This window comes from Octopus bimaculoides, chromosome 10, assembly GCF_046866305.1.
Source record: "Octopus bimaculoides isolate indiv1 chromosome 10, ASM4686630v1, whole genome shotgun sequence".
Taxonomy (NCBI): domain Eukaryota; kingdom Metazoa; phylum Mollusca; class Cephalopoda; order Octopoda; family Octopodidae; genus Octopus; species Octopus bimaculoides.
Genome location: NC_142937.1, coordinates 34,557,423 through 34,582,767, shown reverse-complemented (window position 1 = coordinate 34,582,767; position 25,345 = coordinate 34,557,423). Strand labels below are relative to the sequence as shown.

At 35.5% G+C, this 25,345-nt stretch overlaps 1 protein-coding gene across 1 annotated transcript in view; it reads left to right on the top strand.

The window, feature by feature from the left end:
* LOC106877315 (cytosolic carboxypeptidase 6-like) overlaps nt 1-25,345 on the top strand; it is a 1,751,930-nt gene that overhangs the window by 264,803 nt on the left and 1,461,782 nt on the right. The window contains exon 3 of the mRNA XM_052971128.2: nt 11,634-11,758. Coding sequence (XP_052827088.2) covers nt 11,634-11,758 — 125 coding nt within the window. The remainder of the gene's footprint in view (nt 1-11,633; nt 11,759-25,345) is intronic.

The window sequence follows — 25,345 nt, the reverse complement described above, 5'->3', positions numbered from 1 at the left end:
GTTAGTGGGGGCAGGAAGAGGGGTGTGCTAGGAATGAGGCTTGGATGCCAAGTGGGTGGCAGTCTGAAAAAGTTTGGGAACCACTGATGTAAACAGTATATATATTTCTGACATTATTGATTTATAAATCCATGTAATGGTTAAATATTTCTGGACAATGGTAAGATTGAGCAATGGAAGAAAGTACTGAGTACCAAAAAGTTCAATGTAATTACTTACAGAGAAACCTGGAGACAGGTGTGGAAGGGCATTATGGTTTTGACTGACTGTTGTCTTATGGGTTTTGAGCTTTGCCAAATTATGCTAAAAAGATCATTACATTTATATTTTCCATAAAGCTTGCATTGTTTGACAATCCCTTCTTCAGTTGTCAACTAGTGATCTCACTGATTTAGTACTTTCCATCAATATGGCTTCCTTCAGAGGTATTGAGCAGCATTGATGTAATCAAGGAATTCTAGTTTCTTCTGTAACATGTTTTTCCTCTCTATCATCTATACAACCATCATAACAAACTGGATGCATCACTCCAACCATGCAACAGCTAAGATTTGTTCATTGCTCTTAACTTTAGCCTTTCTCTCACATATATCAGCCAATCTATGATGAACTATTTTCTGTTTCCCTCTTTAGACTATGGATTACTTATACTTTAGCACTAAACTATAAGATATCATTAGGATATCCCCATCCATCCATCTGAAATGTGCAACTTGCCTTGACCAATATATCATATTGGTCTTTTTCTAGCTGAAATATCTTTTCTGTGCATGCCATATCAACAGATAGCTGGCAGAAATGTTAGCATGCCGGGCGAAATGCTTAGCGGTATTTCATCTGCCATTACGTTCTGAGTTCAAATTCCGCCAAGGTCGACTTTGCCTTTCATCCTTTTGGAGTCGATAAATTAAGTACCAGTTATGCACTGGGGTTGATGTAATCGACTTAATCCCTTTATCTGTCCCCTCTATGTTTAGCCCCTTGTGGGCAATAAAGAAATAAGAAATGTTAGCATGCCGGTATTTCATCAGTCTTTATGTTCTGAGCTCCAATGCCACTGAGGTCAGCTTTACCTTTCATCCTTTTGGGGTCAATAAATTAAGTACCAGTTGCATACTGGGGTCGATCTAATAGACTGGCCTCCTCCCCAAAAATTTCGGGCCTTGTACCTAGAGTAGAAAATAATATTTGTTCTGCTCCATGGTTAGAGACATTTCCTTGTCACTCTCATTGCCAGGAATACAGTGATGCAATAATTGGTCTTTTGAAAACCAACAATATTGTTGCTCAATAGTTACAATTCAAAATAAGGTGGGAAGCTGGCAGAATCGTTAGCATGCCTGGAAAATGCTTAGCAGCATTTTGCCCATCTCTGGGCATACTGGGGTCGATCTAATTGACTGGCCTCCTCCCCACAAAAAAATTTGGGGCCTTGTGCCTGGAGTAGAAAAGGAATTTGAACTCAGAGTGTAAAGATGGATGAAATACTATTAAGCATTTTGTCTGGCATGCTAACAATTCTGCCAGCTCACTGCCCTACACTATATGAATTCCAGGTTCTTAATTACAGGTTCAAATTGACTTGTTATTGAAGCATGACATATAAAATAAGTTAATTAAAATGAAGTCACTTGGCATATTTGCTTTGCAACAGATAAGTGGTTTTTAAGTAAGAACACAAACAAAAGATAAGTGCAAAAATGGTAAGAGAATGATTAATTACAGGTATCAGATTCATGTGTCTGTATGAAGGGCAATGAATCTATCCAGTCACATCAACAAACAATGCTGTGGTGATGTTCTTTGGTTCATTCATTTATGTTTCTTGTTTCTCCAGAAATAATTAAGCTATACTTCATCAAGAGAAGTAATTAATCACTTAAATTCTAACAGTGGATATTATTATAAACACAATTATCATCATTATCGTCTTCTTCCAAATTCTTCTTTTCTCGTGTTCAATCTTTTCCCTCCTATTTCTACCCTTCTTCCTGGTTTTCTCCTCCTCCTCCACTTGTCATTCTTATCTTTCTTCTCTGCCTCTTCTTGATCATGTCTTTCTCCTCCTACTCCTGCTATTTTTCCTTCCCCAATCCCAGTCATCACTACTTTTTTTCTCCTACTCCTGTTACCTTTTCTTCTCCTCCTCCTATCATGGTTGCTTTTTTCCTATTCCTATCACTGACATTTTTTCTCCTACTCCTACCATTCTTGTCTCTTTTTCCTTCAACTCATTTCATTACCATCCTTACTCCTACTCCTGTTGTCTTTTTGATTGATCCGTGTTCTGGTCATTGTCACCTTTTATCCTCCTCCTCCTATCAGTCTCTTTCCTCCTACCCATGTCCTGGTTCTTTCCTCCCACTCATGTCATCGTCCTTCTGCTCATCTCTTTCCTACTGTCTCCAGTAAACACAACATCCTATGACAGACAACTTTATATATTTTCTAATCTCTGCCAATGTATTCAGTTTAACAATCTCATCTGTAACCAAACAAAAATGTAAAATATCAGCGTACTCTCTTACCACCAACTTTATAGATCACCTCACAAATTTCACTGAGATTCTGCTGAGTAAACGCATTTGAAGATAAATTTTAAATGAATTAGAATTTCAAACATCAAAGACTCTTATCTGTAATAATGGAACATCAGTGCCACAAATATTGGAAATGTATTGTTTCTGGTTGTTGTACAGGGATGAATATTGAATAGTTTGTTAAATTGCAACTGTAAACTACAGCTTTGTGTGAAGGTTTCATGTGCATGCATATACATTCTTTATCTCCCAAACATGCATATTACTGGACAAATATACATATATACCAACAAAGCTATATATATATATATATATATATATACACATACATACACAGACATGCACATATATACATATTATTTACATATGTACATATATATATATATATATATACACATATGTGTGTGTATATATATATATATATATATATATATATATATACAAACACACACACATATATATCTATACACACACACACACACACACACACATATATATATATATATATATATATATATATATATATATATATATATATATATATATAAGGGTGCAGTCAAAATGAATATATACTTCAGATATGTTTATCTATTCATTTAACTAAGTATGAGTGCATTAGCACACACACACACACACACACACACACACGACCATGTTTTATATTTTGAATTCATTAGAATTTAGACATCAGATACATGCTAAGTTTTAGATAAGTTTAACATATTTCGGCTATTCTGCTACAGATAAAATTTTCAAAATATCTGTTAGGTTCTTTTGGTTCTTAAGATCATAACAGACATTATGGCTGTGGTCATGCTTGACAACATCCCCCACTCCTAACCGAACCAAATAATATTAAAAAAAACAACAACCAAAGTACTGTTGTGGAGTTTATGTCCTTCCCAGAGATATTCACAATTGAAATTGGTTTTGAACCAAAAACCTATGGAACATTGCATTCATTTTGCTTCTTGTAGGCAGTCAACCATATTTAAATCTCCTTGACCTATTCATAAGCCTACTTTCACAACATCCATGTTGCAGCATACTGTACACTTAAAAGTAGATCTGTGCATGGCAATAATCCATATGGCAACAGACATATGCATTTGTATATGTCTATATTATGTATGAACATAACATATCTATATTATATATGAGCATAACGTGCTTCTATAACTTCATCTTTACATATTTATTGACACACACACATACATATAATATTTGAGTCCACAATAGTCTTTACACACAACACAACTCTCACAAAATTCCCATATGAATATTTGATTATTTTCACTGATATTTTAAAGTTGAACAGTTAATATTAGTTGTCTCATATTTGACAGGTGTCTTTCTTGTCATCTTCAAAGAGCTTTACATCTTTTTCCATTTCTCCTCTTTCTTTTCTTTTCTTTTTTTTTATCTCCATCTCTTTATATCAGTCTTCTGCATTTTTCTTTCTTTGAATTGGTCATTCCAGTACATTTCAAAACATTATCGATCTTTCAGCAAGAATATTTTTGTCCTATATAAAAATAAAAGAAAAGCAGTAAACTGCCATGTACCCTCCATAAAAATCAATGATCATTTCTGTGTCTTTTGTACATCATTTCCAAAATATATACTCCTCTCACTCTTTCTTTAACTGTTGAAATATCTTTGTCAACGTCTATTGGCTTTATGGTCATTTATATCAATAATCATTCCTTTTATGATTTTCATGCCATATTCTTCTCATCACCTAAAGTACAGAAAACTATTTTGATTGAGCAGTGAAATCAGGCGTTAGTTCCTGAAATAATATGTAGTCATAAAAAATATTAAAAAATAATCAGATATCTAGTTTCTTAAAGAAATATCAAAAGCATTGTTTCTTCCAAGTCCATTTTGTCTCTCCTCTCACCTTCCTTCCCCCATCCCTCATTACCACCTTGTGAATTCTCTTGAAGTATTAATAAATTTCAAATTTAATGAGAATAACTATTGATATAAAACCTTTCAAAGAATAATTTTAAAAAATGTGATCGCGCATCTGTGTGTGTATATGAAATTTTTTGTTTGACTTCTGTTAAGTTGAACTTTGCTAAAACTTCTGAAAACTGTGGCACTTTACAACATTAAAGCCAAAATGGTAGCTAAGGTGTCAGTTTCTCTTGGAATTTATAACATAATTAATAAATCTTTCAAACGTTTGAGAACTTCATTCTTTGCAGTAAATATTTTCATTAGACTCAAGGTCATTTATTTTATTAGTGATGAAGGTCGTTTACAGATCAGTATATTACTGGTATCTGTTGGCTATAGAAGAAACACAATCCTAACTCTGACACAATTTCAATTTAAGACTGAAGTTTAAAATAGAAAATACTGCATTTTCTACCATTCCTGTAGTTTCATGTTACTTTTCATTAATAAGCTGTTGATAAAATATTACTTGATTAACCCTTTTGTTACCATATTTCTGTTGAGATGTTCTGTGTTTCTTTCAATTAATTTTAAATATAACAAAGAATTTAGTGAAATAACTTAGTTATCATTAGGCTAGTGTTAGGAACATAAAATTGTGACTAAGGTTTGGTGGAAGATTTTAATTTAGAACTTTTGAAAACAAGACATTTGTACTCCAGAGCCAGAGGTGGTTTCAGGCAGGTTGATATCAAATGGGTTAATAATTAGTTGATTAGTTGAGTATTTTAACATGATTGATAACCAGCCATATTGTTTCTTGTTTGTTTTGTTTATTCACATTGTGAATTATTCATGTTGCATGCTCACCCGAATTTGCAGTGCTCTGTACTGATATAAATTTAGGCTTTCTTTAAGGTTAGCAGTTCAAGCACCATAGCAAATATATATATATATATATATATATATATATATATATATTTATATATATATATATATATATATTAATGGATATGGTATTAAAATATGTGCTACTAATAGTTTCTTGCCTCTGAGGCACCTGGTTGGGTAGAATTTTATAATGTGTCTTGTTTCTCCAAGCAATCTACGAGCTCTGAGCACATAGCACATTGTATGTGCAAATTAGGGTGCTGTTACATGAAAAAAAATTACAAAAACGTTGATATAAATTTCAACTTAATAACAGGTATAACTCAAACTTACCATAAAAATAACGAAAACCTGAAATATATTAACGCTAAGAGTAACCATCCACCTTCTATTAAAAAAGCGTTAGTAAATAATATAGGGAAAAGAATTTCAGTACTTTTTTCCAACGATGAGATATTCAATAAACATAAGGCAGGATATAATCATAATATTAAATTTTTCAGCAATTCTAAATATAATTATAATTTAAAAGATAACTTAAATGATGAATACACCTTCTATTATAATAAACACAGCATTCAGAATCACCTAAAGCCAGAAATAGGTAGTAATATGAACAAAAAACCTCATAGTAATAATAATAAGAAGAAGAAAATATGGCTAATAATTCCCTATGGGATACAGGTAAAAACTAACATTATTAAAAATATTTTAAATCTAATTAAGATATTTATTAAAGACAACAAGAAATATAAGGACACATTTTCTAGCAATAATTTTGGAGTTGGTTACTCTACCACTAATAATGTTGGCAATGTTATTTCATCCTTTAATAAATTTAAATTGAATAAGTTTTACAATAATAAATTAATACCTCCATTGGAGTCCAAAATATAATTGATTGTAATTTTAGTGATGAGACTAAATATAAATTTATTAATAGTGTAACGTTGAGGACGTAGTAGATAAATGTATAGAGATTTTGACGGATAATAACTGTAATAGTAAAGATAACATAAATACTACTTACATTGGATCGACTTCCAATAAAATTAAATCCCGGGTGACCCAACAAATGAATTCTTTTAAGAACAGAAATTTAATTAACTCTACGGGCCTTAGTAAATACATTTGGGAACTTAAATCGAAAAGAATAGTATACGAGTTAAAATGGGAAATAGTTTGCAAGGCTAAATCATATAGGATAGGGAATAAATTCTGCTTATTATGTACTAATGAATTTAAACAGATATTATTAGCTAATAAAAAATTCATTTACTCCCACCATGAACGTAATATTAAATGCAGACATAAATTAAATTACTTATATAATAAGTTTAAATAACTAATTTATTTATTTAAACCTAGGATTAGGTACCAACTTATAGTTATGATCAGTAGCGTAAAATACATCAAATTAGCTTTAGAATACACTTTAATCATCACAATATTATACAAAATTGGAACATATAACTACCTTTACTTTAAGTATTCAACGATAATATGAGCAGTCTTTTGCAATGTTTCATAACATTATTTAAGTAATATATAACTTTCGTATTTGGTATTGTTGTTATTCTGCGTAAATCTGAGAGTTTTAAGTATTTTAGTATTATTAATCTTCAATAAACTTTTTATTTTAGGTAGATTTTCTTTTTCGATATTTTCGTTATTATTTTAGTAATTATAACATGTACTTACCACTGGTAATGGACGCCATGTTTATCACGTGACTTTTCAGTATTAATTTTTATAGCATTATTTACGTAATATAGAATTTTCCTGTGTGTATAGTTATTACTCTACGTTAATTTACAAGTTTAAATATTTTAGTATTTTTAATTTTCAAGAAACTTTTTATTTTAGGTAGATTATTTTTTCGATATTTTCGTTATTATTTTAGTAATTATAATACGCATATACTTATGTGTAATAGACGCCATATTTATCACGTGACCTTTTAGTATAAATTCTATAGCACAGCCATTTTGGTTAACCGCTGGCAGATAAGTCATGTTTTCGTATTTTTATTTTATAAACAATATTGACATCCATCTTTTAGTAACTTTATGCACTAACATATTTTTTTTACTATTATCTACTTATTCCATAATGTTTTAAGCTTGCTTACTATAATACTCTTTTTCAATATTTTTAGATTGTAACTCTTAATAATTATATTAATACCGTTAATGTAGGGATTAGTTTACAGATTTTATCTCTTTATATATATTTTTATTTCTCATGTTTATGTTTATTCCTTGAATGATTTTAGGTATTTTCTTAGGGATTTGACCTGAAGGGTGACTGATTTGGGGAGTAAAATCATTTCCCCATTCTAATGTATCCCCATAAATGGTGTGAGTACCTGTAAACATGGAGAATATTTTACTGAACCTCTTCCTCTAGTTCACCCTTTTGGCAAAATCTTATCCAAGTTGGCCTTTACATTTCTGTAGTAGTGTTGGGTTGCTCCATCTTGCATCAAATAGAACTCCACATTTTCAAAATCCTCTTGGATGCTTTGCATAACAGACTTTTGCAGCAAGCTTAAGTAAATGGAACCAGTTACACTACTGTCAAAAAAAGAATTGTTCAGTTACACCATACTCTAACTCCTTGTCAATTTACTTGTTGATCCTCCCTCAGGTGATGGTTAATTAAGCCAATTAATTTAAATTTAGCCTTGTCTCTCCAAAAAATCTTTGTTGAAAAGTGTGCATCTTCTACACATCTTGTTGAGTTTCACTCACAAAACCGTTCTCTTTGGCCTGGATCATCTTCATTGAGAGTATGAATTATTCTTGGAATGTAACTTTTCCTATGAAAAGCACTTCAAAGTGCAATGGATTCTTGACTTTAAAACCCGTCTCACAACTCACTTGCTACACAAATTTTCTTGAGCTCTGGCAATGTTTCTTGTATCTGTTCTTGCTTTGCGAGGCAGGTGAATGTAACATTTAACTTTTGGCAGCTGCAATATGGAAGATTGTTTATTTCCTCATAACTTACGAAATACTTGTTCCATTTACTTGAACTTTTCACAACAGATAGATACTAGATATATCTAAATATGTGTAAAATATCTAGTCTGAACACACTTGTTCTTACTGACCCTTATATTGTGGCCACTACATATGTATATATATGTATGTATGTGGAGGCACAATGATTAGGGCAGTGGTTAAGGCAGTTGACTCGCAGTTGTAGGATCATGGTTTCAATTCCCAGACCAGGCGTTGTGAGTGTTTATTGAGCAAAAAAACAACAAAAGCTCCACGAGGCTCTGGCAGGGGTGTAGTAGTGAACTGTGCTGTGCCTTTTCACTACAATTTTCTATCACTCTTTCTTCTTGTTTCTGTTGTACCTGTATTTCAAATGGGCAGCTTTGTCATACTCTGGGAACTACGTTAAGGGTACACGTGTCTGTGGAGTGCTCAGCCACTTGCACATTAATTTCACGTGCAGGCTTTTCTGTTGATCGGATCAACAGGAACCCTTGTCATCATAACCAACGGAATACATGTATATATATATATTATTCTCTCTTTCACACACACACATATTTATATTTGTATTCTTTCATTCTTTTATTCTTTTTACTGTGGCCACACTGGAGCGCTGCTTTGAAGGGTTTTAGTCGAAGAAATCGATCCCAGAACTTATTCTTTGTAAGCCTAGTACTTATTCTATCGGTCTGTTTTGCCAACTGCAATGTTACAGGGACATAAACACACCAACACCAGTTGTCAAGTGGTGATGGAGGGGGGCACAAAAATAGACATAAAGGCACACACACACAGATATATGCATACATACATATATATATAATAGAAATAGGTTTCAAAGAGAAAAGAGACTACACATGGTATAAATATGAGAAAAGTAAAAAAAAAAAGAATGTACATTGGATATAAAAAAAGATAAAGGCTTTTTTAATGAAAAGTGACAATAAATATATACAAATAGATGAACTGAGGTTGAATTAAGAGGTATAAGGTCATTATTTTGAATTGTTAAAGAGATTCAAAGTCATACTGTTATCATCAAAAGCTGTTCAGTGGCTTTCAAAGCTGGTATGACTTTGAATCTCTTTACCAGCTTGACTTTGAATCTCTTCAACAATTCAAAATAGTGACTTTTATACCTCTTAATTCTACCTCAGTTCATCTATTTGTATACATTTATCGTTACTTTTTATATCCAATGTATATTTTTTTCTTTTTACTTTTCCCATATATATATATATATAGCTTCTTTCAGTTTTCATCTTCCAAATCCACTCACAAGGTTTTGGTAGGCCTGAGGCTATAGTAGAAGAAACTTGCCCAAAGTGCCACACAGTGGGACTGACTGAACCTGTGGTTGGGAAGCAAGCTTCTTACCAGATATACATGTATGTAGATATCTATGAGCCTGAGCAGTCAGGATCATTTGATGAGCCCACAAAACTTCAAGTTGTGTGGTGTGTATATATATATATATATATATATATATATATGTGTGTGTGTGTGTGTGTATTATACATACATACATACATACCAGTGATAAACCTCAAAAAGTATCAAAAGTATTGAAAGATCATTTTTTATATTCCCCAAACCATCAGCATTCAAGATTCTCTACCTGCACACAATGAATGAAACATGAAAAGTGTTAATATGACGCACCGTCATTCTGTCAAATATTTTGTTGTATAAAAATTGTGTTAATGTTATTTTTAAACAGAGCTGGCTGCACGCATTGCATTTTGTTGCAGTGGATTATACATGCATTGGTGCTATTGCTAAATGTTCTGGTGATTTCAGACTTTCGTCAAAAAATTTGTGTCGCACAACTAACTGATGTTCAAGAATGGGTTACTGGGTTTGAAATAAGCTACATTAGTATGCTGGGATTGCTGGTGTTAATCTGTTGTTGGCAAATATTGTAGCATAGTTGTACTTAATTACAAACTAACTGAAAAAGTCTGTTAAGCTACTACCACAAAAAAAATTGAACTAATATGTAATTAAAATAGCATATATTTGGAATATTTCAATACCATATTTTAAAGAATATTGTGTAACTTGCAGTTTTATCTATTTCATTTTGGTTGTGTATTGATGAAGTTTGTCTTGAATGGCGCTAGCTCTAATGATCTTTCTTTGACAGCTTAAATTACTCAAAATAGAGAAGTTTTCACTTAAGGACAAAAACACAACAAAACTTACAAAAGCCATCACCTTCTTCCATTGCAGTAAACTGTTTTCATATTCTGTGACAGGAAAATTAGTTCTATTCAAGATTTTGAATCACAAATTACAGTTATGAAGCAACTCTCTGAAAAATTAATATCAGTGCACTCCGAAACTGTACACTATTGCACTTTGATAATGACCAGAACTATTTCAACATTATGTTAGCATGTTTGTTAGGTTTACTTTCTTTCTTTTGGATATTTTTGTTGAAGCTACTTTTAATTAGAGAGAGGAAGAGTGAAAGAGAGAGAGAGAGAGAGAGAGTTGTGATCTATTGAATTTCATGAAAATATATCAAGCTAATATCTTTTAATATAATTAACTTTCAACTCATTACATCACAATTTTTATCTATCTCTTATATTATCCAGAAGATGATGCTAATAAACTAGAGATGATAAATTATTATGAAAATAATTATCATATATATTTATATATATATATATATATATATATACATATATATATAATAAAATGAAAATAAAACCAAAAACGAAAACTTAGGAAAGAATATTTGCCAAAATGAATAATGATGATGATGACAATAATAATGATGATGATGATAGTAATAATAATAATGATAATAATATTAATAACCATAATAATCATAATAATGAGGAAGAGGATGATGATGATGACAATAAGGATAAACTTTTCTGCTGTGTCGAAAAATAAGCAACAATTCAGTCCACTTGAATTTAAATAGAAGTAAAATTAAACTTTTTGGCTTTTACAGAAGATTAATCTTTCCTACTTGGCATGAAAAACAAAATCAATCTATTGAATTTATTCTGTTCTTCTTCTTCATTTTTTAGAAATATTTTAGAGCATTAATCAGGCAAAAACACAAATAAAGCAAAACAAACTTGACATGATTGTTCCCTATCGCATCTCCTTATATAAACACACATACATGCACAATATCAGCTTTATACAATACACACTATTAGATATACCATCACATGATGCTAATCCATAATTTCCTAACAACTTTATTGTTCTCTAACTTTTACACTTTTCTCAAGATACTTTTTCTTTCAAACTCTTCCATCTCCAGGAAATCTTGGACGTGTTGATTACATAACGGAGTACGAATATGATCTGTTTATCCGACCTGACACTTGCAATCCTCGCTTCCGAGTCTGGTTCAATTTCACAGTGGAAAATGTTTGTGTTGATCAGGTAATTACTACTATCAATCACTAATGCTGAACTTGGGTGCTGTTCAATATGAATGTTTAAATTCTCTGCTGTTTTCTTTCTTGGTAGTAATGATTCCTACATTTAATCAGTGAGATTTATTGGATGAAAGATTGTATTTTTAGTTTATCACATCAGAGATAATTAACTTATTAAACAAATATAAATATAAATGTCTCCATTAATGATAATGATGATGATGGTCATCATTATTATTATCATCATGTTAATATCCATTTTTTCCATGCTTGCATGAGTCAGATGGAGTTTGCTGAGGCTGATATTCTGTTGTCAGATGCCCGACCTGTTGCCAACACTTGCCTGTTTCCAAGCAAGGTAATATTTTCCCATGGCTGGACATGTTATCATACATCATTGCCAACTCAGATTATGCGGATGTGTACAGGGTTGTTAAAAGTATGAAACCCATCACCAGCAAATGATCTACGAATACTGTGAAATATGCATTTGATTTTGCTGTGTAACATAGACACAAAAACCCATAGCTATTCACATGGCAAACATAATGAAACTTGGTGATAGACTATTTCTAGAATGTTGTAAAAATATCACAAAAGAATATCACCAAATTGAATTCAGTAATATGATTATTGACAATGCTTGCATTCAGATGCTCTCTCATCCTCAACAGTTTGATATTTTAGTATTGCCAAATATTTATGGGAAAATTCTTAGCAACATTGCCACTGCAACTGCTGGAAAGTGCTAATATTGTACCTGGCCAAAACATTGGGAACTCCTATGCAATTTTTGAAACTGGTCCTTCAAAATTCAGGTCACTCTATCCAAGACAAGAACATTGTCAACTCCACGGGTATGTTACTAGCCGACTGTGATATGCTAGATTACCTTGGCTGCTACAGATATGCCACAATGATTCAAGAGCCAGTGACGAAAGTGCTGAAGACGAAGAAGCTTCACACACCATTTGTTGACAGTACTTCCTTCTATCACAGATGCTAGTGAAGGCATATGGCTCAGTGGTCAGAGCGTTGGGCTCACAATCATGAGATAGTAAGTTCGATTCTTGGAAATGAGTTGCGACATCACTGGTGCCAAGCTGTATCAGCCTTTGCCTTTCCTTAGATAACATCACTGGTATGGAGAGGGGATGCTGGTATGCATAAGCAATTGCTGGTCTTCATAAAAAAACCTCGCCCAGAGCTGTGTCTCGGAGGGTAATTTCTGGATGCAATCCCATGGTCATTCATGACTGAAGGGGGTCTTTATGCTTTGCCCTTTATTGATGCCATCATATAAAATCGCTAATCAAAAGGCAGCAATTGCTATTATTAATCAAACAAGAAACATCAAACCATGATAAATCTCTAAAAACATTATTTATTAGTTATCCAAGATATTTGTTATTGTTGTTGTTGTTCATTTGAATCACAGTTTGAGTTAATTAATTAACTGAAGAAGATATTACACATAATCCTTAGTCTTTAATCTGTATTAAAATCTCATGACACTCATGACAGAACAAATATTTCCTTAATCCATAGGCAAGATATTCCCTACAGGTTGTTTGTAAATAGTTATTACTTGAATTTGCAAGCATGGCTATGTGGTTAGGAAACTTGCTTTCAAATTACATGATCTCAGGTTCAATCATACTGCATGGCACCTTCTACTATAGCTCAGGACAAACAAAATCCTTGTGTGTAGATTTGGCAGAAGGCATCTGAAAGAAGCCTGTTTTGTATCCATATATACATACATATCATCATCAGCACCATCGTCATTGTTTAACGTCCACTATCCATGCTGGCATGGGTTGGACGGTTTGACTGAGGGTTGGTGAGCCAGAGAGCTGCACCAGGCTCCAATATGATCTGGCACTGTTTCTACACCTGGATGCCCTTCCTAACACCAACCACTCCAATAGTGTAGTGGGTGTTTTTTACATGCCACCAACATGAAGGCCAGTCAGGTGGTACTGGCATTAGCCATGTTCGAATGGTGCATTTTAAATGCCACTGCCATTAGGTGGCACTGGCAATGACCATGTTTGAATGGTGCTTTTTATGTGCCACTGGCATGGTTGCCAATTAGACAGTACTGTCATCGGCCATAACAACGACTTCACTTGCCTCAACAGGCCTTAGCAAGTGCAGATTATTGTCCAATGATTGAAGGGTGCTCTTAAATGGGCTGGTTATGCTGCACTGGTATAGGCCATGGTTATGAATTCACTTGGTTTGCTGGTTTTTCTCAAGCACAGCATATCTCCAAAGGTTACAGTCACTTGTCATCACCACAGTGAGGGCCAACGTTCAAAGGTCATGCTTCACCACCTTATCCCAAGTCTTCTCGGGTCTACCTCTTCCACAGGTTTCCTCTACTGCTAGGGTGTGATACTTTTTCACCCAGTTGTCCTCATCCCTGTGCAACATGTGACCATACCAACGCAGTCGTCTCTCTTGCACACCACATTTGATGCTTCTTATGTCCAACTTTTCTCTTAGGGTGCTTACACTCTGTCGTGTATGCACACTGACATTACACATCCAGCAGAACGTACAAGCTTCATTCCTTGCAAACTTACACATGTCCTCAGCAGTCATGGCTCATGTTTCACTGCCATGTAGCATGGATGTTCACACACATGCATCATACAGTCTGCCTTTTACTCTCAGCGAAAGGCCCTTTGTCACCAGCAGAGGTAGGAGCTCTCTGAACTTTGCCTAGGCTATCCTTCTTCTAGCAGCCACACTCTCAGAGCAACTGCCCCCACTACTGACTTGATCACTTAGGTAATGGAAGCTATCAACTACTTGTATGTGACAGAGGCTGTTTTCTTCACATTTTCAATGTTCATTGCCTCTGAGCATTTGCTACATACAAAAACTGTCTTCCCAGTACATATGTCTGTGGATTGTTCAGCCACTTGCACGTTAATTTCACAAGCAAGCTGTTCTATTGATCGTATCAACTGGGACCCTCATCGTCGTAACCAACAGAGTGCTCCTCTATATATATATATATGTGTGTGTAGTGGAGGTACATGACCTAATGGTTAGAGCAGTGGACTCACGGTTGAGAGATAGTGGGTTCAAATCTCAGACCAGCGATGTGTGTGTTTATGAGCGAAACACCTAAGCTCCATGCAGCTCCGGCAGAAGGTAACGGTGGACTTCTGCTGACTCTTTTGCCACAACTTTCTCTCACACTTTCCACTTGCATTTAGCAGCTCACCTGTGATGGACCAGCGTCCCATCCAGGTGGGGAACCTGTACGCCAATGAAACCGGGAAACTGGCCCTTATGAGCCAGGCATAGCTTGAGAAGGAAAAAACAACAACAACTGTTCTGTGATGGTAAGATCAGCAAAAAAAGTACTCCATCTGGTGAGAAAGAAATATCATTTAATACATACAGTATATATTTTTATGAGCTACCAGTAGTTTCATGTGATGAAGAGAGCTTAGACAGCATTTTGTAACATGTCTAATGCTTTCATGCAATCCTCAGGCTCTATCCATATGGCATAACAAGCTATATGTGTATATATACATATACACACATATACATACATACATGCACACATACATGCACACGCACACACAGAATATGTATGTATGTGATACACTCTTTAATACAGTTTTATATATGTCTTCTGTCATATCTTCAGTTCTTTTCTTATATATTTATTTGCATGTCATTAACTTTTCTATATAAATCTCTTAATATCTTTGGAGTTTATTTTTATCACAAGTTTTGCTGTTGTTGTTGTTGTTGCTATGATATTAAATGATATCTGCAGTATGATGATTGTTGTTGTTAATGCTTACTGTGAAAGCTGGCAATATAATCCTTCCTTCTCTTGTTAAAAGTTTAAATATCATTGTATAGCAGTGATGAGGTGTTGAGTTTCACTATACAATAGCATTGCAAGATGAAGTGATGCATTGAAAGACGTATACTACGAACAATATGGCTGATACAATTGAAATGATTTTTCAAGTTTGTATTTTTTATGTAGAGAACTCTCTTATCAGTATTTATAATATGTTATTGAAGCAATTCAAACAAGAAAATAAGGTGTAGGGATTAAAACATATCTCTGAAAAATCAACTTCTGTATTGAAAGTTAATAATAGGAGACAAACTCTCAGCAGTGTAGGCAGGAAATACATGATGCATTCCAAAAGTTTTCAGACGTTTTCAAGAGAGAAAATAATTAATTTCAAAGAAATGCAAGACTCTAATTTCCTTCAAAGTAGAATCTTCTGACTTTAATGCACTTGTTGTAGTGCTGCAGCCACGTTATGAAGACCCCCTTGGATGTTCTCTGTGAAGTGAAAGTGTCCAGGACCCGTGTCACAGCCTCCTTCATCTTTTCTTTTAGCTTGGCGAACAACCAGAAATCACAAGGAGCAAGGTCTGGACAGTAGGGGTGGGGTGAGAGACAGTTTTGATACCCTTCTTTATTAAGTTACTAGGATGGAATTGTGGACTGGTGCATTGTCCTGGATCTCTGGCATTTTGTGATGAAATCTCCTCGTGAACTCCCTCAAACCCTCCACAAAGTACTCTTTGTTGACTGTCTGGTCAGAGGGAGCTCTGTGGATGTAGTTTTGATGCCCTTCTGTCAAAAAGGGGATCATTCTGTGCTTTTCAGTAGACTTGTTTTACCTAGCCTCTTGTGCCAACAAAAACAGAGGCTCGGCTTATACAAGCTAATCTGGAGCATCCCATAAGTTTCTCTCGAGTTTTTGCCCTGTTTAACACAAAACTTCATTGCTTGATGAGCTTCCGAATTGTCTTCACATCCTAAATGCATTCTGCAAACTAGTCAGCTGTGACAAGCAGTGTTTTGTAGGATCTGTTCTAACTGTTATTACAGCTCACTCCTACAGTGTGGAATAACAAAAGTTGGCAATTTAGTTAATTAGATATATGATAATATTCTTTTGTTCTTTTCTTTTATTTGTTTCAGTCATTTGACTGCGGCCATGCTGGAGCACCACCTTTTGTCGAGCAAATCGACCCCAGGACTTATTCTTTGTAAGCCTAGTACTTATTCCATTGGTCTCTGTTGCCGAACCACTAAGTTACGGGGACGTAAACACACCAGCATTGGTTGTCAAGCTATGCTGGGAGGACAAACGCAGACACACAAATATATACATACATACATACATACACACCATCATCATCGTTTAACGTCCGCTTTCCATGCTAGCATGGGTTGGACGATTTGACTGAGGACTGGTGAAACCGGATGGCAACACCAGGCTCCAATCTAATTTGGCAGAGTTTCTACAGCTGGATGCCCTTCCTAACGCCAACCACTCAGAGAGTGTAGTGGGTGCTTTTACGTGTCACCCGCACGAAAACGGCCACGTTCGAAATGGTGTCTTTTATGTGCCACCCGCACAAGAGCCAGTCCAGGGGTACTGGCAATGATCTCGCTCGAAAACCCTACCAGGCCAGTCAGGCGGTACTGGCAATGGTCACGCTCAGGATGGTACATCTTATGTGCCACCCGCACAAGAGCCAGTCCAGGGGCCCTGGCAACAATCTCACTTGGCTTGCCGGGTCTTCTCACGCACAGCACATTTCCAAAGGTCTCGGTCAGTAGGCATCGCCTCGGTGAGGCCCAATGTTCGAAGGTCTTGCCTCACCACCTCAGCCCAGGTATATATATATATATATATATATATATATATATATATACACATATATGATAGGCTTCTTTCAGTTTCCGTCTACCAAATCTACTCACAAGGCTTTGGTCGGCCTGAGGCTATAGTAGAAGACACTTGCCCAAGGTGCCATGCAGTGGGACTGAACCCAGAACCATGTGGTTGGTAAGCAAGCTACTTATCACACAACCATTCCTGCGCCTAGTATAATAATATAATAAAATTATAATGATCTAAAGCAGTTGTAACTACCTCTTTTAAAAACGTCTCAAAACCTACAGTTTACTGTCAATATCTGTAATCTACCCCTAACAGAAGGTATTGCACAGGGATTAAATTGTAGATGAAACAGCACATGAAGAAAATCAGTTTTAGATGATATGAGAACAAGACCTTCCCATATAGGTGCAGGGATAGCTGTGTGGTTAAGAAGTTTACTCTGCAACTGTGTGCTTTTGTTTCACTGTGCAACACATTGAACAAATGTTTTCTGGGCTGACCGATGTCTTGTGAGTGAGCTTAGTTTACAGAAACGTTATAGAAGCAATTTCATATACATATCTATGCATATATTTGGGGGTGGTCATGCCATTCAACCTCATGTTCTATATACTTGTTCTTCACTTCAGCTTTATTATTATTGCTCTTATTTTAGTATCGTTGTCTGAAATATTTTGTCACACGTCATGTGACCTCTTCAGTGACTCTCCATCTCATGTATCTCCTCCTGTTCTGTTTAGTCCATTCTGTGATTCTATACATGTGTAGATGTTGCTGTTTGCCCTTCAACTACTTGATAACCAACGTTGGTTTGTTTATGTCCTTATAACTTAACAGGCTGATAGAATAACTGTCAGACTTAAAAAGATAATTACTACTGGATTCAATTTGATTGAGTAAACACTTCAATGTGGTACCTTAACATGATTGCAGTCCAATGACCAAAATATGTTAAAGAATAAAAGAATAAAAGATTATTCTTATTATTTCTTTAGCAAGATCTATTTTTGCCGAAATTGTAATAGATTTTCACAAATTGATATTTTACACCATTGAATATATCTCTAAATTTTTTTCAGTTTCCTCTGATTCAAAATAAATTATCTTTTATTTGTATTTCCTTTTACATTTCAACCAATTTCTAGCTACACCTTTCAGTTATTTTCTTAACTGATTGATTATAGTCATTATATAAGTGATCTGATTGGATTAAGATCATTGCCATCTTCATTTCCTTGCCAAATTCACATGATCTTTATCAGATTTTAGTCAGGGTATATTCTATGACAGCTAAGTAGGTTAGAAACTGTCGTATCTATCCAATAGAGATGTTGTATGAACCCATTTCAAACATAATTGCATTGTGCAAAGGGAATGGACAATCTATATTTTTTTTTCAACTTTAAATTGATTTTTAAATTAGTTTTCCTTTCTTATAGATTCCACCTTTAACTTTTATTATTATTTTTTTAATCTTAAGCATCTGTAGACACATGCATGGCTGTGTGAGTGAGAACCTCTTTTTGCAACCAAGTGACTTCAGGTTCACCTTGGACAAGTATCTTCTGCTATATCCCCAAGCTGGCTAATGCCCTGTGAATGAATTTGGTAGATGGAAACTGTGTGGAAACCTGTTGTATATATATATATATATAAAAGTATATACTTTTTCCTATACACTTTATCATTTCCTTCTTTCTTATGATCTATACTCATATAACAACTCAATCACCATGTACAAAGATATAATTGTTATAATCTAACCTGATACCAGTTGTTCTGTCTGTTTGTATTTTTACTCTATTATGCATATATATATATATATATATATATATATATAATAATAAATAATAATAAATAATATATAAATTTATATTCGTCTCTATCTGTCTCTCTCTCTCTCTCTCTCTCTCTCTCTCTCTCTCTCTCTCTCTCTCTCTCTCTCTCTCTCTCTCTCTCCAGCTGTCCCATCCTGAGTGTTCTACTTTAAGAGTAGGAGGGCTAAGACGGTGTCAGTGTCTGTTCGCAACTACATTGGTGCCTCAACAGCTAGCAGAAACATGGTACATGTTACCTGGTCATTCACACTTGGAAGCGATGGCTGTTGTTTTTACTGTCAAAGGTGGTGGAAGTGGTAGTGGGTAGATTTGTAATATTTTGGCAAAATGGTATCCTACTGCCCATTTTCAGTTCTTACCTGGATTGACTCAATTTTATTATAAAATCCATATAGAAATTCATCCACACCATCGTTTTACATAATACACGTAATAATTACCTATTTGTGTTCTGTATTATATGAGAGAACATAGGAGTGGTTGGTTGTTTATATATCTATATCATCATCATCATCATCATTGTAATCATCATCATCGTTGTTATTGTCATCATCATCATCATCATGGAGGCAATGACAAGTGACCAAAGCTTTTCGTGATATGTTGTGCTTGGGAAGATTCATCAAGCCAAGTGAAATTGTAGTCATGGCTAATGCCCATGTGACATAACTGGCACCCATGCTGGTGGCACATAAAAAGCACCCTTTGAACGCTGGGCCTCGTGGAGGTAATGACAAGTGACCGAAACCTCTGGTGATATGTCATGCTTGAGAAGACTCATCAAGCCAAGTGAAATCGTAGTCATGGCTGACACCAATGACACATACCTGGTACCCATGTCGGTGGCACGTAAAAGGCACTCATTACACTCTTGGAGTGGTTGGAATTAGGAAGGGCATCCAGCCATAGAGACCATGCCAAATCAAATTGGAACCTGGTGTAGTTCTCCAGTTTACCAATTTCATTTAAACCATCTAACCCATGCCAGCATAGAAAGTAGACGTAAATTGATGATGAATGATAATCATCTTCATTCCAGCATCCATTTTTCCATGCTTGCATGGGTCAGACACTTTTTTGAAGCAGATTTTCTGTGGTTAAATGCCTTTCCTGTCACCAACCCTCACCTGTTTCCTATCAAGGTAATATTTCCCTGTTACTGAACATAGAAGACTGGAAAGGAATAACCTCACTTGTATTATAACGATACTCATTTACAATCATCACATGATGCCAAGAGGAAGGTGCACATAAGCACACACACACACACACACACACACACACACACAAACACACATATACATATATTCATATGCATATATGCAATGGACTTCTTTCAGTTTAGCTTTTGTCAACCAAATCCACTCACAAAGCTTTCATTGGCCCAGGGCAAAAGTAGAAGATACTTGCCCAAGATACTGTGCAGCAGGATTGAATCTGAGACCACATCAATAGGAAGCAAGATTCTGAGTTCTTTTATAGGGCTTAAAAAAAACCGAAGGACCACTGCAATAAGTGTGTGGGTCTGAGAATGGAATACCTTGAAAAAAGCCATAATTAACTGATCCTCCTGCATGTTCTTTTACCCAAAGTCAGAAATTTTTCAGCACCCCTCATACATGCACGCATACATGCATGCAATATATGTTTGATATTGTTTATATATATATGTTTATATGTAATAGTGACAGAAGCAGTATTACTATCAAAGGACAATCTTTATATCCATCTTAAGATGTTTTGTTAAAACGCCAATTACTGCATTATTCACCTTGAGAACATCTCTCATGTGGATACATGATGCATAAAAGCACATCTATTTATAGAGCTGGCAAACAAGATTCCCTTCTCTCTCTCTCTCTTATATATCTCTTTTACTTGTTTCAGTCATTTGACTGCGGCCATGCTGGAGCACCACCTTTAGTCGAGCAAATCGACCCCAGGACTTATTCTTTGTAAGCCTAGTACTTATTCTATCAGCCTCATTTGCTGAATCACTAAGTTACGGGACGTAAACACACCAGCATCGGTTGTCAAGCGATGTTGGGGGGAGCAAATACAGACACAAAAACACACATATATGTAATATATATATATATATATATATATATATATATATATATATATATATATATACACACACACAACACACATATATGTAATATATATATATATATATAAATTATTTTAGCATTTTGCACCTTGTCCTGTTTTTCTTATACATATCAACTCATGTGTTACTTTCCAACCTTCTACACGTAATATATATAAATATGTGTGTGTGTGTAATTAATTTGGGCAACTGGGTGCAATATAAATTGTATAGGCAAAATTTAGTCATCACTAATTGTGACTGTATTTGCTACAAGCACATATATTGCTAGAAATAAGAGTTAAACCACTTATAGTAGTATAGAAGCACATTTATATATACTGACAGGGTAGATAACTGCCCCATGAGTGAAGCAAATTGAGAATACTGGACTGCACTGTTTCATCCTAAGAGAAATTGTCAACAGTGTGTCTCCATGGTTTCCATATATGTATGTATGGATGTATGTATGTGTGTATGTTTGTAAGTGAAGGCACATGGCTCAGTGGTTAGAGTGTCGATCTTATAACTTTGAGGTTGTGAGTTCGAATCCTGGACCAGGCTGCGTGTTGTGTTCTTGAGCAAGACACCTTAGATCACGTTGCTCCAGTTCACTCATCTGTAGAAATGAGTTGCGACGTCACAGGTGCCAAGCTGTATCGGCCTTTGCCTTTCCCTTGGATAACATTGATGGCATGGAGAGGGGAGACTGGTATGCATGGGCAACTGCTGGTCTTCCATAAACAACCTTGCCCGGACTTGAGCCTTGGAAGGGAACTTTCTAGGTGCAATCCCATGGTCATTCATGACCGAAGGGGGTCTCCGTATGTGTGTGTATGTATTTATGTGTTTGTGCATGTATGTATGTGTGTGTATATGTATATATGTATGTGTTTGTGTGTGTGTATGTGTATGCATGAATGTGTTTTGTGTATGTAAGTATGTTTGTGTGTATGTGTGTGTATGTATGTGTATGTATATATGTAAAGAGTGAAAGTTGCTTGAGATGAAAATCGTATTTCAGTTTGGCTGTTTTCCCTCTTGGTTAGAATTTTCCTAAGAACGAGAATGCAATGTTTAATAGTTCTTTGGTTGGAATGCACTTGGATTGCTTTTGAGTTAATTCATTTCTAGCCTTTCTGCTCCTCTGGTTCCCCTGTTGTTTTCGCAATGTTCTCGTAGAATCAGCACTCATTACATCTGTGATAACTCCATCAGTGCAATCTAACACATAATTAGTATCAGAGTTGTTATATCCTTGTATCATTTCTCACAATATCATTAACTTCACTCACTGCTATATATATAAACTTGTCCCCCTTTTTAGTATCACTTATTAGTGATAATCTTCTTCATTGCATCTCCAACTTCCTTAATCCCTTTATATTCTTCCTCTTATATCTCTTAAACATTCTGAAACTGGTAATCCATTTTCATTAGCAGTCAATTCCTCTCCTTTTTCTTGCTCTTCCCTTAATACTGTCTATTTTTCTGTCTTACAGATTTTAAATTTCTTATTCATCACCACCAATACCACTACCATCATCACCATCATCATCATAACATCGGTTGTCATTCTTATCACCATCGTATCACCGTTATTATTGTAAATAATGTGCTCATCATTTCTCTGTTCCTCAGCATCATTATTCTTATTTTTATTACTAATATTTTCAATCCATTCTTTGTTTCTATAGAAATCTTCTTGCATCAAGTTGTAAGGTTTCCTTTCACTACCAAGGCTGCTGCTGTACCTTAGGAGAGATTATATTTTCAAACTGAACAAATACCATTATTGCATTTGAGAAGGCACAACCTTTAGGGAATTCGCTAGCCAAAGATAATAACTCTTCCATATTCTTTGCAGAAAGATATGAGCCTTTACTTGATTGCTGGATCAGCTAAAAATAGCAGCCAAATCTTCTTCACATAACAACCTACTGCCGTGAAAAACGAAAGGAAGGTCACATTAGTTAATGTATGGTCCTCGATTCATTGTATTTGAAAACGAAAAGACAGGATGGCATGTCTTTGGCTATAAAACTAACATGATCAGAGATGAGCTGGGGTTAAACAAAACATATTCTGTTACATACTGCCCGCCTAAAAGGACTTGTTTTTATTTGACATTACCTGACTTAGCCGGGCGGCGCAATGGCCCAGTGGTTAGGGCAGTGGACTCGCGGTCATAGGATCGCGGTTTCGATTCCCAGACCGGGCGTTGTGAGTGTTTATTGAGCGAAAACACCTAAAGCTCCACGAGGCTCCGGCAGGGTATGGTGGCGAACCCTGCTGTACTCTTTCACCATAACTTTCTCTCACTCTTACTTCCTGTTTCTGTTGTGCCTGTAATTCAAAGGGTCAGCCTTGTCACACTGTGTCATGCTGAATATCCCTGAGAACTACGTTAAGGGTACACGTGTCTGTGGAGTGCTCAGCCACTTGCACGTTAATTTCACAAGCAGGCTGTTCCGTTGATCGGATCAACTGGAACCCTCGACGTCATAAGTGATGGAGTGCCAACAACAACAACAACAACAACCTGACTTAGCCAAGCAAATGGATAAGTTGTAAAACTGTTTTGAAAGGTTATAAAAGCTTTAATATAATGTTTGATAATTAAATGACTTACAATTTTCTTTTTTCCCCTTCTATTTCTATGACCTTGATTATTGCTGTTGATGACTTTTTTGACCAACAGAACGAAAGCTAATAATCCTGCCAGCAGTGAGCTGGCAGAATCATTAGCAAGCTGGGCAAAATGCTTAGTGGCATTTCATGTCTTTTACGTTTTGAGTTCAAATTCTGCCAAGGCTGACTTTGTCTTCCATCCTTTCGGGATCAGTAAAATAAGTATCAGTTGAGCACTGGAGTCAATGTAATCGACTTACCCCATCCCCAGAAATTCTTTTCTGTTCTAGGCATGACACCCCAAATTTTTTTTTCTGGGGGGGGGGGCAGTCAATTAGATTGGTCTTCAGTACGCAACTGGTACTTAATTTTGCCCGCACTTACGTTCTGAGTTCAAATTGTGCCGAGGTCAATTTGCCATTCATTCCTTCAGGGTCGATATATTAAGTACCAGTGAAACACTGGAGTCGATGTAATCGACTAGTATCCATTCCCCAAAAATTTCAGGCCTTGTGCCTTTAGTAGAAAGGATTATTGTTGTTATTATCACAAAGCTGGTGAACTGAAAGAACTGACAACATGTCAGACAAAAATGCTTTACGGCATTTCTTTTAGCTTTACATTCTGAATTCAAGAGCCACTAAGGTCAACTGTGTCTTTTGACTTTTAGGGGACCCAGAAAATAAGTACCAGTTGGGTACAGGTGTCAATCAAATCAATTAACATTTTACCCCAAAATTTTCAGGCATTGATATTTATTATTACTGTTTAATTGGCATATCATGAGAGAACAATAACAGTAGAGGTACAAAACCTGAAATAAACAGCCATATATACCTTAGTGTTTGACATCTAGGTGTATTTGCTGACCATACTCCATAAAGGTAAATTGTAGTATGTAGTTTGTCCGTCGATGCAACAAAGACCATCTAGTCATCCTGGGGTGGGGGTGGGCATTTTTTGTGAGTCCGCAGATGGCTAGTGAGGCCAATCTGCACCCGAAAGATTCTTTAACAGTTTGGACAGGGAATGGTAGTGCCTGTTATAGGGTTGTTAGCTCTGTTCTTCCTGGCTTGTCTGCAATCTTCTACAGCAGCAATCCTATTTGTCTCGCATGTATTGGCACCCTTGTGGACAGCTGATCACCATCTTTCTCTGTCTAGAGCAGACTGCTCCCAAGTTGCATGGTTGATGTTGAAGGCTTTCATTGAGGCTTTCAGTGTGTCCTTAAAGCGCTTCTTCTGGCTGCATTGTGAACGCATTCCCTTTTGCAGCTCACCAAAGAGCAATCATTTTGGTAATCGATCACCTGACATTCGAGCTACGTGCCCTAGTAA